This window comes from Ranitomeya variabilis, chromosome 3, assembly GCF_051348905.1.
Source record: "Ranitomeya variabilis isolate aRanVar5 chromosome 3, aRanVar5.hap1, whole genome shotgun sequence".
Classification (NCBI taxonomy): domain Eukaryota; kingdom Metazoa; phylum Chordata; class Amphibia; order Anura; family Dendrobatidae; genus Ranitomeya; species Ranitomeya variabilis.
Window position 1 is genome coordinate 403,068,408 of NC_135234.1, and position 14,917 is coordinate 403,083,324.

General features: G+C 49.7%; 2 protein-coding genes across 2 annotated transcripts in view; one reads left to right on the forward strand and one right to left on the reverse strand.

The window, feature by feature from the left end:
• LOC143816164 (uncharacterized) overlaps nt 1-14,917 on the reverse strand; it is a 589,616-nt gene that overhangs the window by 221,155 nt on the left and 353,544 nt on the right. The window lies entirely within an intron of this gene.
• The window catches only part of INTS2 (integrator complex subunit 2), a 102,000-nt gene that overhangs the window by 15,615 nt on the left and 71,468 nt on the right, over nt 1-14,917 (forward strand). The window contains exons 6-9 of the mRNA XM_077296205.1: nt 8,100-8,230; nt 8,331-8,504; nt 8,639-8,859; nt 9,529-9,654. Of these exons, the coding sequence (XP_077152320.1) occupies nt 8,100-8,230; nt 8,331-8,504; nt 8,639-8,859; nt 9,529-9,654 (652 nt within the window). The remainder of the gene's footprint in view (nt 1-8,099; nt 8,231-8,330; nt 8,505-8,638; nt 8,860-9,528; nt 9,655-14,917) is intronic.

Genomic DNA, 14,917 nt, shown 5'->3' on the forward strand with positions numbered 1-14,917 from the left:
ACACGTTCAGAAGCTATTTTAGCACCTACATTTTTACTAATGAAAAACAGATAATGTCAGTCTTAATCATCAGCTTTTTTTTTTTTTAATTCAATTGTTGAACACCCTATCATACGGTGTCCATTGTTGATTCTCTGCTTTGTGAGTAAGGAGTGGTTTTAGAAGCAATGGGAAGTATTAAGGCTTAGGTGTGCACACGTCAGGATTCCTTGCAGAAATTTCCTTAACAAAACCGGACATTTTCTGCAAGAAATCCACATGCTTTTTTTTTGCATTTTTTGCTCGGTTTTTTTTTGCGGATTTTTTGCGTTTTTTTTCTGGAGGTTCCCAATGCAATAATATAGTGGGAAATCCGCAAAATTAATGAACATGCTGCATTTTTTTAACTCGATGCGTTTTTTTTCGCGGAAAAAAACGCAACTTATGCACAAAAATTGCAGAATGCATTATAAATAATATGATGCATATGTATGCGTTTTTAAAGCGTTTTTATAGCGAAAAAACACGAACAAAATGTGAAAAATCCTGAACGTGTGCACACAGCCTAACAAAGGACTTCTACTTTTCCTTCATGCTGGGTCCATAGTTGCCTTTGGCTTAATAAAAAAAAAAAAGCTGCTTGTGCGATTCCAACCGTACATGAGCCACATGGCCATAGGAACCAGTTTTCTAGATACACTGATCTGTGCTGCAGTTATTGTGCAGAGACAAGCAGGCTAGTTACATGTATTGTGAGGCCATGTGCACACGTTCAGTATTTTAAAAAACGCTTACATATGCCTCCTATTATTTACAGTGTATTCCGCATTTCTTGTGCAAATGTTGCATTTTTTTCCGCGAAAAAAATCGCATCGCGGGAAAAAAAACAACATGTTCATTAAATTTGCGGAATTGCGGGGATTCCGCACAACTAGGAATGCATTGATTTGCTTACTTTCCGCATGTGGCTGTGCCCTCCATGCGGGAAGTAAGCAGATCATGTGCGGTTGGTACCCAGGGTGGAGGAGAGGACTCTCCTCCACGGACTGGGCACCATATAATTGGTAAAAAAAAAATGACGTCGCGGTCTTGTGATTGGTCGCGTGACCGCTCATGTGACCGCGACGTCATGGAAGGTCCTGCACACACCATCTATAGGAACGGACGCCGCTGAGGAGATCGGCTGTCTGCAGAAGGTGAGTATAACCATTTTTTTATTTTTTTATTATTTTTAACATATCTTTTTACTATTGATGCTGCATAAGCAGCATCTATAGTAAAAAGTTGGTCACACTTGTCAAACAGTATGTTTGACAAGTGTGACCAACCTGTCAGTCAGTTTTCCAAGCGATGCTACAGATCGCTTGGAAAACTTTAGCATTCTGCAAGCTAATTACGCTTGCAAAATGCTAAAAAAAGGCGAAAAAAACGGGAAAAAAACGCAAAAAAAAAATCGGATATTTTCTGCAAGAAATCCGCGTTTTCTTCTGCACATACCCTGAATGGCGGAACCTCTATTTTTCTATTTTTTTATTGAAACCTTTCATTGTAAGCCTGTCTTTAAGAATAATGATATGACTGTTGCAAAGTGATCTGAACAGAATATGAGTTGGCTTAGTGTGATTCTCAGTGGTCTGTGTGAAAACTGCGAGATATAAGTATTTAATTTTACATAATTTGGAAAACGAAAAAATAATCCCTTTTAAAGTTGCTTAACAAATGTTTTACATAAAAACTTGGTTTAAACAATAGAACATTTTCAGGTGACACATTTCTTTTATGTGACAAACAATACTTTCTCCTTCGCCACATTGGGGGACACAGGACCATGGGTGTTATGCTGCTGTCACTAGGAGGCTGACACTAAGTTGAGACAAAAAGAGTTAGCTCCTCCCCTGCAGTATACACCCTCATGCTGGCTTCCAGAGACCCAGTTCAAGCTTAGTGTCCGTAGGAGGCACACTGGATTTTTAAAACTTTTTTTCTGGACGAAGGGGCGACAGAACCTTTCAAGGCTCCGATCTCCCCGAAACAACAACAGGCGAGCACGGGAGTTTTACCTCTCCGTATCCTCTCCTGCGACGTGGGATGCCACTGCCTGAGCTGACCTTTTGGGCGAAGGGCCCCTTCAAGGGCACCGATCTCCCCCCTACTTTACAGACGAGCACTGGTGTGTTACCTCCAGTATCCTCTTCTGCAGCCAGGCCTTTATTGCCGGACATCTGCCCTGCCCACCAGGTCTCACCCTCGGCTGATCAGAGGCGCTCTTCCACTGTGGCGTCCGTGCAGCCCCCACTGCATCACCACTGAAAAAGAGGATGATGGAAGGAGGCGGACGGTTCCTCAACACCCCCCTTTCATGGGGATGGTGGATGGAGGCTCCCCCAACCCTGCACCTTCCTATTTACCCTGGGCACCTTCATTTTGGGGTAAGTGCACCAGGGGTCGTTTTTTTCTGGCGGTCACATGTTTTTGGAGGGCTCCATAGCGGCAGGATTCTCCCCTTAGCGCCGCGATTCTTTTCCCTGCGGTCCGCGCCGGCCGAGGCCAGAAATTTAGTCCCCGGCTTCGGCCTTGTGTAGGCCGCACTCCGGTAGGCTCCGCCCACCTCATGCAGCATTTCTGCAGCTCCGCCCACGCTTCTGGCGCTTCTCGCTCCCTGCGAGACTACCCACAGACTCTTGGCAGCCATCTTCCTTCTGCAGCACGCAGCGACGGCCGGCTTCCCTTTCTCCACGGAGGTTTTCTCCCACTCAGCGCCACCTATCCAATTGTGGGGCACGGGACCGGGTAAGGAGACGGCACTAACTGCTTCCCTGCAGCGTTACCCCTCAGCTTCCACTAGCAGCTTTTAATTACATTGGGGTACAACATGTCCCAGTCAAGGGGTAAAAAGTCCACTAAGGTACATACAACCTATTTCTCTGCATGTACCACCTGCCAGGCTCCTCTCCCTCGGCCTCAAAGCTCCCCCCTCTGTCCTGCCTGTGATGCCCAATGTGCCCAAGAGCCCTCCGCCGCTACCGACCCCAGTGTTCCTAGCCCCCATGAGTGGGCCACGTCACTGTCACAATCCATGGCTTCGCTAGCCAAAGCGATTGAATCCCTTCATGACCCCTCTGGGGAGCGGGGTGTTTGTTTCCCTGGGTTAAGAGACCCCTCTATAACAGGGGAATCATCGGCCAGCAGGGGCCGCTCTCACCAGAACGAGGTTCGGACATCCAAAAAACGGATCCGCACTACCTCTCCTGAGCATTCACCACGCCATTTAGTCTCGAGTAGCTCCACTTCTCGCTCACCCTCCCCAGGGGCTCGAAGCGATCTTGACTGAGTATGAGTCTGAGCCGTCCATGGACCCTGATTCTCCGGAGTTCCAATCAACTGTTGACTCCCTCATTGAGGCTGTCAATCATGCACTAAAGGTTAATGATGACCCTAATTCAGCTCCAGATCACGCAGTTTCCTTCACGAGAACCAAGCGATCCCATAAGGTGTTCGCCTCCCTTCCAGATTTCCTAGAGATAGTTCGGCGGCACAGGGAGCGACCGGATAAACGCTTTATGGGGAAAAAGGTCCTGGAATCAAAGTATCCCTTTTCCGCAGATCTGGTCAAGGATTGGACGGAACCACCGCTGGTAGATCCTCCAGTATCGCGTTTGGCTACCAAAACGCTGTTATCAGTACCTGACGGGGCTTCAATCAAAAATCCCACAGAACGCCAGTAAGATTCTCTGGCGCACTCAGTGTATGAAGCCTCAGGTTCCTCCCTATCTCCTTCCTTCGCTGCGGCATGGGTAGCCAAAGCAATGGTTTTCTGGGCAGATGCCCTTGCAAAATCCATTCAGGACCAGGCTCTTCCGTCTGAGGCGGTGGACCTCGCCAAACAAATTGCTATGGCTGCAGATTATGTGATGTACGCATCATTAGATGCAGCAGACTGTGCGGCAACCGCGGCTTCAAACGCCATCACCATCAGGAGAGCTATGTGGCTTAGAGAGTGGCGTGCGGATTCCTCCTCACAAAAGTCTCTGATTTCCCTTCCCTTTCAGGGCGGACGCCTGTTTGGAGAAAAATTGGACCAACTTATTTCCGATGCTACAGGAGGAAAAAGCAAGTTCCTCCCTCAACACAGGCCAAAAGCTGCTTTTCAGCGCCAACAGCATTTTCGTTTTTGCCCCTTTCGCGGTGGCCCTTTCTGGTCCAACTCCACAGCATCGTCCAGATCAGAACGATCTACACGCACAGACAGAGACTCTCGGCATTCTTACAGACCGAATCAGTCCTGGCGAGGAAAACCTAGACAACCCAGAACCAGAGGTTCTAGGCCTTCCAGATTTCCTTCACAATGACTCGGGGAGAATTCCGGTCGACACCACCGAGGTAGGCAGACGCCTGCTTCTTTTTCGACACGTCTGGCTTTTCGTCATCCACGACGAATGGGTCAGAGACCTGGTGTCTTCTGGTTACAAAATAGAATTCTCCACCTCCCCTCCAGCTCGTTTTTTTTCCCTCTCGTCTCCCAAGTTCGGGAGCTCAGTCTCGCGCTCTTCACTGCGCCATCGAATCCCTCCACCAAAACGGGGTAATCGTTCCGGTTCCGGAACGCGAGAGATTCAGAGGTTTTTACTCAAACCTCTTCGTCGTGCCAAAAATGGACGGGACGGTGCGCCCCATTTTGGACTTGAAGCTCCTAAACAAGTACGTAAAGGTACGGCACTTCAGGATGGAATCCCTCCGGTCGGTCATCTCCTCGATGGAGAATGGAGAGAGGCGAGTTCCTAGCATCAATAGACATCAAAGATGCTTATCTTCATATCCCAATCTTTCCACCACATCAAAGGTTCCTCTGCTTCGCCATCCTAGAGGACCATTTTCAATTCACGGCCTTACCCTTCGGTCTTGCTACAGCGCCCAGGGTATTCACGAAGGTCATGGCCATTCTACACTCCCGGGGAGTGGTTGTGTTGCCATACTTAGACGACCTTCTGATCAAAGGTCCATCTTATCATGCCTGCGAAGCAAGCGTCCGCATTACGTTGGATTCCCTTTTGCGCCTGGGCTGGTTAATCACCTTAGACAAGTCCTCCCCTGTTCCAGCTCGAAGGATCTCTTACCTAGGCATGATCCTGGACACGTCCAAGGGGCTGGTCTTACTTCCTTGGTCCAAGGCCCAAGCGCTTCAGCAGGGAGCCCGGACGCTCTGTCGCCCTTGTCCGCAGTCCATTCGGTTTGCCATGAAGATCCTGGGGAAGATGGTGGCCGCAATGGAAGCGATTCCCTTGGCCCAACTGCATCTCCGTCCCTTACAACAAGCTCTACTGGACAATTGGGACAGGAGTCCCTTAACCCTCGACCGGCCATGTCCTCTGCCCCCGCGGACCAGGCAAACGCTCAAATGGTGGACTTTGGAATCATCTCTCAACCAGGGGAGGTCTTTTCTCCCGATCCATTGGCTGGTGGTGACCACCGACGCCAGTCTCCTCGGTTGGGGAGTGGTGTTTTGCCACCACACTGCCCAGGGGCGTTGGACGATTCGGGAGTCGAAACTTCCCATAAACATTCTGGAGATCCGAGCTATCAGATTTGCCCTGAGACACCTTCACTTCCTGCTCGCGGGTCACCCAATCCGAATTCAGTCGGACAACGTCATAGCGGTGGCGTACATAAACCATCAGGGGGGTACCCGCAGCAGGGCGGCGATGCAGGAGGTCTCCCACATTCTTCGTTGGGCCGAGGCCAACCACTCCACCATTTCCGCAGTGCACATTCCGGGCGTCGAGAACTGGGCGGCTTACTTTCTCAGCCGTCAGGGTCTCGCCTCGGGAGAGTGGGAACTCCATCCAGAGGTTTTTCATCAAATCTGAGCTTCGCTGGGGAAGTCCGGACGTGGACCTGATGGCGTCCAGACTGAACGCCAAGGTCCCCAACTTCATAGCATGTTCTCTGGATCCCCGGGCTGTCGGGGTGGATGCACTGATATCCCCATGGCACCGGTTCCAATTCCCGTACGTGTTCCCTCCATTTCCTCTGTTGCCGAAAGTGATCCGAAAAATCAAGATGGAGGGGGTTCCGGTGATCCTTATCGCCCCGGATTGGCCACGTCGCGCATGGTATGCGGAACTCGTTCATCTCGTATCCGAAGTCCCCTGGCGGTTACCAGACCGCCCAGATCTTCTGCGCCAAGGACCGATCTACCACCAGAGCTCAGGGGCCCTACGTTTAACGGCTTGGCTGTTGAAACCTGGATCCTAACTCAAGCAGGTTTCTCCCAGCAGGTCATCGCCACCATGATCAGCACTCGCAAGACGTCTTCCGCTCGCATTTATCACCGCACTGGGAAAGCCTTCTTCTCATGGTGCTGGCTCCGCGGTCGCCCCCCCTCTCGTTTTCTCCATTCTGGAATTTCTCCAGTCCGGCTTGGATTCCGGCCTGGCGCTCAGTTCCCTCAAGGGTCAGATCTCAGCGTTATCGTTGTTGTTCCAGCTTAAGATTGCTGCTAACTTGCAAGTTAGGACCTTTATTCAAGGGGTCTCCCACGTGGTACCCCCCTACAGAATGCCGTTAGAGACCTGGGATCTCAATTTGGTCCTGAGCGTCCTTCAGGAATCTCCATTTGAACCTCTGCAGGACGTCCTGCTGACCATTCACTCCTGGAAGGTTGCCTTCCTTGTGGCAGTAACATCTATCAGGAGCGTCTCGGAGTTGGCCTCACTATCCTGCCGGGTGCCTTTCCTTTCCTTCCACCAGGACAAAGTAGTCTTACGCCCATCTCCGGCTTTTCTCCCTAAGGTGGTTTCATCCTTCCACATAAATGAAGATATCATTCTTCCCTCCTTCTGCCCACAGCCGAGACATAGGGTCGAAAAGGCCCTTCACACCTTGGACGTGGTACGGGCCCTCAGGAGGTACGTTTCTAGGACTGCTCCCTTCCGCAAATCGGACTCCCTCTTTGTCCTCCCGGAGGGTCACAGAAAGGGTTCAGCCGTGTCTAAGGCCACGGTAGCCAGATAGATCCGATTGGCTATCCAAGAATCCTATCGGGTCAGGGGCAGGCCTATCCCGGCAGGGGTTAGAGCACACTCTACTCGGTCAGTGGGTGCTTCCTGGGCCATTCGGCACCAGGCAACGGCGGAGCAGGTTTGCAAGGCCGCAACATGGTCTAGCCTGCATACTTTCACAAAGCACTACAATGTCCACACTCAATCTTCCGCGGATGCAGCCCTTGGCAGACGTATTCTGCAGGCGGCCGTTGTACACTTATAGTCAGATGGTACACAGAGTTATTTGGTTGTATTGTTCCCCACCCAGGGACTGCTTTGTGACGTCCCATGGTCCTGTGTCCCAAAATGTGGCGAAGGAGAAATAGGGATTTTTGTGTACTCACCATAAAATCCTTTTCTCCGAGCCACTCATTGGGGGACACAGCACCCACCCTGTTAGCCTTACGGCTCGTTACCTTTTTGGTTCTTGACTTTCTCTGACATGTTATACTCTAATGTTAATATATTATTATTAATCTCCTCCTGCTTTTGCACTGAACTGGGTCTGGAAGCCAGGGCATGATGGTGTATACTGCAGGGGAGGAGCTAACTTTTTGTCTCAACTTGGTGTCAGCCTCCTAGTGACAGCAGCATAACACCCATGGTCCTGTGTCCCCCAATGAGTGGCTCGGAGAAAAGGATTTTATGGTGATTTTCTTTGGATCAACTATATTGGTTGCATTGGTAAGCGTGACCCTTATGTAATTACTGCCACCTAGTGGCCAATGTGGAAACTGCAATTTTTACCTGTAAATATAGGTTTATATAGTAACATAGGTCTCCATAGAAGCTGTATACTCCTACTGGAATGATTCCCCCACCCCCAATGCATTGGTGCTATACTAAAGTGCTTTAACATTGTACATTGTCGTCTTTCAATGTTTTTTTAATCTTCCTTTAACTAATTGTCATTAATATTGTATGACCTGAATGGAAACACAGCAACTACCAATATAATTTTGCATCCTTGCCTGCAAATGTACCATCATGGGCAAACACAGTTAAAGTATTACAATATAATCTGCCTGGTTTATACATGAATCTAAAACACCATTAAATGTTCATTTATATTTTGTGTAGTTTGTAGGAGCTTGATAAAAAATGGAGAACGTCAAGATGAAGAAAGTACTGGAGGGAGGCGCAGAACTGAAGCTCTTCGACAGCTTTGCAAGATGAATCCATCACAAGCCCTGAAAGTTCGAGGCATGGTGGTAAGTAGCTTTGGGTATTTCACCAATTTTTTTTTTTTATACTAACAGTATGTTTGCTAGACAGTCGAGGGACATTTTTAATTTGTGATTTACATGTCAGGTAGAGGAATGTCATCTTCCAGGGCTTGGTGTAGCATTGACCTTGGACCATACCAAAAATGAGGCTGGTGATGATGGTGTGAGCAACATGGTGTGCTTTGTAAGCGGGCTGCTCCTTGGGACCAATGCAAAAGTTAGGACCTGGTTTGGCACCTTTATTCGCAATGGTCAACTGGTAAGATTTCCCTATTATAAATTGTCTTTCTAGATATTAAATCGTAATCTCCATTTATTACACGGTGAACATGACTGTATCTCTTACTGTTACAATGTGTACTGTCGATGGAAATTCGTTTTTTTCTATTTTAGAGAAGACGCGAAAACAGCAGCTCGGTTCTGTGGCAAATGCGGCGGCAGCTCCTCTCTGAGTTAATGAGCATCCTTCCAACGGAGAAAAAACCAAAGATATCAAAGGGTGGAGATATTGAGCTTGGAGGATCTGTCTACTGTGGACTCAAAGAAGAACATGTAGTCAAAGCTAGTGCCCTGCTTCGCCTATATTGTGCCTTGATGGGAATTGCCGGTCTTAAGTAAATACCCTTATTTTGCACTGTAACATGGGACTGAGATTAATCATTTCATAGTAGTTCAGGATATTAAACGGACAGGTCTATTAAATTCAAACTATAATCGTAACATATTGATCCAGAGGCGGTCAACTATGCCAACTAGTGTTTCTTCACAACATGAAGATAACGGACAACCCCTTTATGTGTGTGATGTATAAGAAATGCTTGCAAGTACCACATATAAGAAGTATCATTTATGTTTATATCTGTAAGTAAAGTCACTCTATTCTGGCTATGGAGAAATTTTAATAATCAACTGATGATTCTCATTCACTTCTTATTTCTTAATATTTGCATGTTTATTAAAGATTGTAGCTAAAAAGATAGGGAAATGGGAGAGAGATACAAAATTAGGGGAACGTTAGATCCCTCCAAAGTTAAACTGATTAGATAGTCAGTCATCTTATACGTAATGTCTCTGTAAGGCCAGTTTCACATGTCTGTGAAACATGTCCTGTGCTCTCATCACAGTACGGGGCCGACTGCTGGGTCTTCTGACTGAGCTGCCTTGTTTGTGTCTGTGTCAAGAAATCCGGCAGTCATACTTCGTCAACTTACTAGGGAAGGGCATGATGCTCTGAAAAATGTTTGACAGCTCCTTAACCGTACTGTGTTAATTTTTTATTTCAGGCCAACAGACGAAGAAGCCGAGCAGGTACTTCAGCTCATGACCAGCCGTCCACCTGCGACTCCTGGGGGAGTGCGCTTCGTCTCCCTTTCCTTCTGTATGCTGCTGGCGTTTTCTACACTAGTAAGGTGAGTTGTGCATTGCTGTTCATAGTATGAACTTTTTTTTTATTATTATTTAAAGTCTTGCCACTAATGCATGTTGCGGTATCTGAATGTGTAGTGTAGTTAATTTTTCCTTGCAGTATGCTGTGTTTCAGGTTGATTTTGCTGCTTGCAAGAATAGTCTCTGGAGTGGCAATGGGATCCAGTGCTCTTGTTGCATTGTTAAAGTGACAGTTTTCTCCAAATTATAATATTTTTTTTTCTATCTTGTTTTATTCTGAATATTATTACTTCAAAGCTATTTTTTTAAATTGAGTTAAACGAGTTAGAATTATTCCAGTACTTTTTGCTTAACATATCCTGTTTTATAGAAGAAAAAAAGGGGAAAAAAAAGTGTGCTGCCACATTTGTAACCAATATATATATATATTTTTAGGCAGCCTGTTCCACTCATTGATTGTTTCCATGTGCAAATGAGAATAAGGATGATCCCTTTACACTGACATCCATTGAGATATTTGTAGACCGCTATTAAGTCTCCTCTGCGCCTTCTTTTTTGCAAGCTAAACATTCCTAGATCCTTTAACCGTTCCTCGTAGGACATACGGTACTTTGCAGTCCGCTCACCATCCTGGTAGCTCTTCTCTGAACTTGCTCCAGTTTTTCAATGTTTTTTTTTTTTTTTTAAATGTGGTGCCCAGAACTGGTCACAGTATTCCAGATGCGGCCTGACCAAGGAGGAGTAGAGGAGGATAATTCCTTCACGTGATCTAGACTCTAAGCCTCTTACTACATCCTAGAAATGTGTTTGCCTTTTTGCTGTTTCATCACACTGTTGACTCATGTGCAGTCTGTGATCTATTAGTATACTCAAGTCTTTTTCACACACGTGTTGTTGCTTAGTTCTATTCCTCCCATTCTATAGATGTAATTTTCATTTTTCTCCTACGCCTCATTGGGGGACACAGGACCATGGGTGTTATGCTGCTGCCACTAGGAGGACACTAAGTAGATAAAAAAGATTAACTCGTCCTCTGCAGTATACACCCCTTCGCTGGTTACAATTTCAGCCAGTTCTTGCTTAGTGTCTGTAGGAGGCACTTGGGTCTGTTTTTTCAGACCCCAACTTTTTTTATTTTAATTTTTAATTTTTTAATTTTCCGTAAATTTTTACTTTTTATCTAACGGAGTGAAGGGGGCGACGGGTCCCTTCTTTATAGGGTCCGCTCTCTCTCTCCCCCGAACCAGCAACAGGCGAGCACGGCGAGTATACCTCCCCGTCCCTCTCCTGCGACGTATGGGGCACGAAAAGCTTGTACCGGGGCAACGGTTCCTCCTTGGTCCCGATTTTTTTCCCCCCCCTCCTTCCCTGCAATAGAGCAGGACATGACAGAAGATGTGCCGCAGCCCCAACAGGGTGCACTTGCAGCAGAAGAGGATGCATCAGGGCCTCTCCATCCCCATTCAGGGTGCATGGATTGAGTGCACACCTTCACACAAGCGCCCTGCAGCTCTGTGACAGAGCGGTCCGGGGAGCACTGCGGCTGTAAGTACTACCTCCCTGCTTCCCCATGTGCGGCAGCGATGCGGTCCGGGTCCCTGGGGAGAGGCGCCGCGGTCGGCGGTCTCGGCGACGCTCCGCCGCGGCCTCCGCCGCACCTCGCCGGCAGGCCCCAAAAATTTAGTCCCCGGCTTCTTCAGCCGGAGTAGGCCGCAGGGGGAAAAATCCCTCCCACGGACGTAACTCCGCCCCCTATATCGGCGCCTCTCGTCTGGGCCGAGAAGCGCACTGCAGATCTCGGGGGACATGTTTTTTGTTCTCCCTGCACGGAGCCCACGCATCCACAGCACTCCTGAGAGCCGCCACGGGTAATCTCTCCCCGGGGACACAGACACAGGACCGTGGGTAAGATTGCTTCAAGAAAGCTTACCCCTTCCCTTCGTATACTGCCCGCTCTGTCTCCAAAGGCACTATGTCTCAATCCAGGGAGACAAAAAAGGGTAACAAGAAGCACACAGTGTTTTTCACTGTATGTGCCACTTGCAATGCGGCCCTGCCCCGAGCTCACACTAGTCCTTTGTGTGCAGATTGTGTCTCGGCCTCTGTGCAGCCGCCTCCCGCCGATACCGCCACCTTTGCCGCCGCCGACCCTGTGGAGCCTGGTCTCCCTGAGTGGGCAGCTTTGCTGACACGATCCATGGATTCTCTAGTCAGGGCGGTTGATTCCCTCCGGGACCCCCCTTCAGGTCAGTCAGCGGTGGATCCGAGTGATGGTACGGATCCGTCCACCAGCAGAGGGCGTACTTTATCTCCTCCTTCTCGGGGTCCCAGAAAACGGGTCCATGTTTCATCCCCTGACCACGGGCCAGTTGGTTTTTCAGCGTCGGCAACCTCTGCTTCCCGGTCTCCTTCTCCAGGCGACGATTCTGAATATGAGTCTGACGATTCCTACGTTCAGGAATCCTCTTCCTCTCAAGAGACACTCGACTCTCTCATAGAGGCGGTTAACCAGACCCTAAAGGTGAACGAGGAATCCGTATCTACGCCCGAACACGTGGTGTCGTTCAAAAAGACTAAACGTGTCCAAAAGTTTTTTGTCACTCATCCTGAGTTCAAGGAAATTGTACAAAAACATAGGGATCGTCCCGATAAACGCTTCATGAGTCAAAAGCCCATAGAGGCCAAATATCCTTTTTCTCAGGACCTAATCAAGGACTGGCTGCAGTCCCCCTCAGTCGACCCTGCTGTGTCACATCTCGCTTCCAAGACCATCCTATCCCTGTCAGACGGCTCCTCTGTTAAGAACCCCTCTGATCGCCAGATTGATTATCTGGCTCGCTCCGTCTTTGAGGCCACAGGAGCCTCCCTCTTCCCATCCTTTGCTGCCTCCTGGGTGGCTAAGGCTATGGTCGCTTGGGCCGAGTCGCTTTCCGCAACCATGCAAGTTAGTGATCTACCTCCAGAAGCGGTCAACCTGGCTAACCAGATAGCCCAAGCGGGAAACTTCGTAGTCAATGCCTCAATAGATGCAGCCAATTGCGCGGCACAGGCAGCCGCGAATGCAATCTCCATTAGAAGAGCCCTGTGGCTCAGGGATTGGCGAGCAGATTCTGCCTCCAAACGCTCTTTGACATCTCTGCCCTACCAGGCTGGTCGTTTGTTTGGAGAAAAGCTAGACCAAATGATCTCAGATGCCACCGGGGGAAAAAGCAAATTTCTTCCCCAACAAAAGCCTACCCGGCCGTTTCGGTATCAACAACAATCCCGATTTCGGCCTTTTCGTAACAATACCAACTGGTCTTCCACTTCCTCTACTTCCGCATCAGGACAAGGCCCGCGCGGTGGCCGAGGCTCCCAGGTCTCTTACAGACCTAACCGAAATTGGAAACCCAGACCGAGACCTCCCGGGCCCAAGGGATCCATATCCCATAGATCCTCCACGCAATGACTCCTTGCGCCTTCCGGGGGGCACCAACAGGGTAGGAGGGCGCTTACTTTTTTTCCGCCAGACCTGGCTCTCAGTCGTTTCCGACGAATGGGTCAGGGAACTGGTATCCACCGGATACAAAATAGAATTTTCTTCACCCCCCCCCCTCCCCCGACGCGCTTCTTCCAGTCTTGCTCTTCAAAATCAAAGTCAACAGCTCTTCTTCAGGCCATACGGGCACTTCTAGGGGACGGAGTCATCATTCCGGTTCCCCTAGACCAAAGGTTCAAGGGGTTCTACTCGAACCTATTTGTGGTCCCGAAGAAGGACGGTTCGCTCCGTCCGATTCTGGACCTAAAACTGCTAAACAAATTTGTAAAAATCCATCACTTCAGGATGGAATCCCTCCGATCTGTGGTCGCGTCCATGGAAAAAGGAGAATTCCTGGCGTCCATAGACATCAAGGATGCTTACCTCCACATCCCAATTTTCCCTCCGCATCAACAGTTCCTCCGCTTCGCCTGTCACGGAGAGCACTTCCAATTTGTGGCATTGCCTTTCGGTCTCGCCACCGCTCCCAGGGTCTTCACGAAGGTCATGGCGGATGCCATGGCCATTCTTCATTCCAGGGGAGTGGTGGTACTTCCGTACTTGGACGACCTACTGATAAAAGGGTCTTCTTACCCAGCCTGCGTAGAGTCCGTCGCTCTCACGGTGGATACTCTTTCTCGCCTGGGTTGGAAGATAAACTTCGAGAAATCCTCTCCGATTCCGGCTCAGCGGATCTCTTTTCTCGGGATGATTCTGGACACTTCTCGCGGTCTGGTGATCCTCCCTCACGACAAGGCCTTGGCCTTGCAGCAGGGTGCTCGGAGTCTTTCCCGTCCAGCCTCCCACTCCATCCGATTCAGCATGCGCGTTCTCGGGCGGATGGTAGCTGCCATGGAGGCGGTTCCATTCGCGCAATTCCACCTTCGTTCCCTCCAGCATGCGCTACTGTCGGCGTGGGACGGCAATCCGTCCTCCCTCGACCGCCGCTTTATCTTGCCCCCACGGGTCACAAAGACCCTCAGGTGGTGGACGTCGAAGTCCTCCCTAATCCAGGGAAGATCCTTTCTCCCTATGCAGTGGCTGGTGGTGACCACCGATGCCAGCCTTATAGGCTGGGGGGCGGTTTTCAAACATCACACAGCTCAGGGGCGGTGGTCAGCTCGAGAGTCTCGTCTTCCCATCAATGTCCTGGAGATACGAGCCATCAGACTAGCATTGTTCCAGTTTCACCACCTTCTGGCGGGTCACTCAGTCAGGATTTAGTCCGACAACGCCACGGCCGGTGGCGTACATCAACCGTCAAGGGAGAACCCGCAGCAAAGCGGCTATGCTCGAGGTATCCCACATCCTGCACTGGGCGGAATCCAATCATTCGCCCATCTCGGCGATCCACATTCCAGGGGTGGAGAATTGGGCGGCGGACTTCCTCAGCCGCCAGGGCCTCGCCTCGGGCGAGTGGTCCCTTCACCCGGAGGTTTTCCAGCAGATCTGTCTCCGCTGGGGGACCCCGGATGTGGATCTCATGGCATCCAGATTGAACAACAAAGTTCCACAGTTCCTTGCTCGGTCACTCGACCCACGGGCCATCGGAGCAGACGCCCTGGTCTTGCCTTGGCACCAGTTTCGTCTCCCGTACATTTTTCCCCCTCTTCCCCTGCTACCGAGGGTCATCAAGAAGATCAGGGCAGAGGGGGTACCAGTGATTCTCGTCGCACCGGACTGGCCGCGCCGGGCATGGTACGCGGAACTGGTCCAGCTGGTCGCCGACGCCCCCTGGCGCCTTCCAGATCGCGTGGATCTTCTCTCAC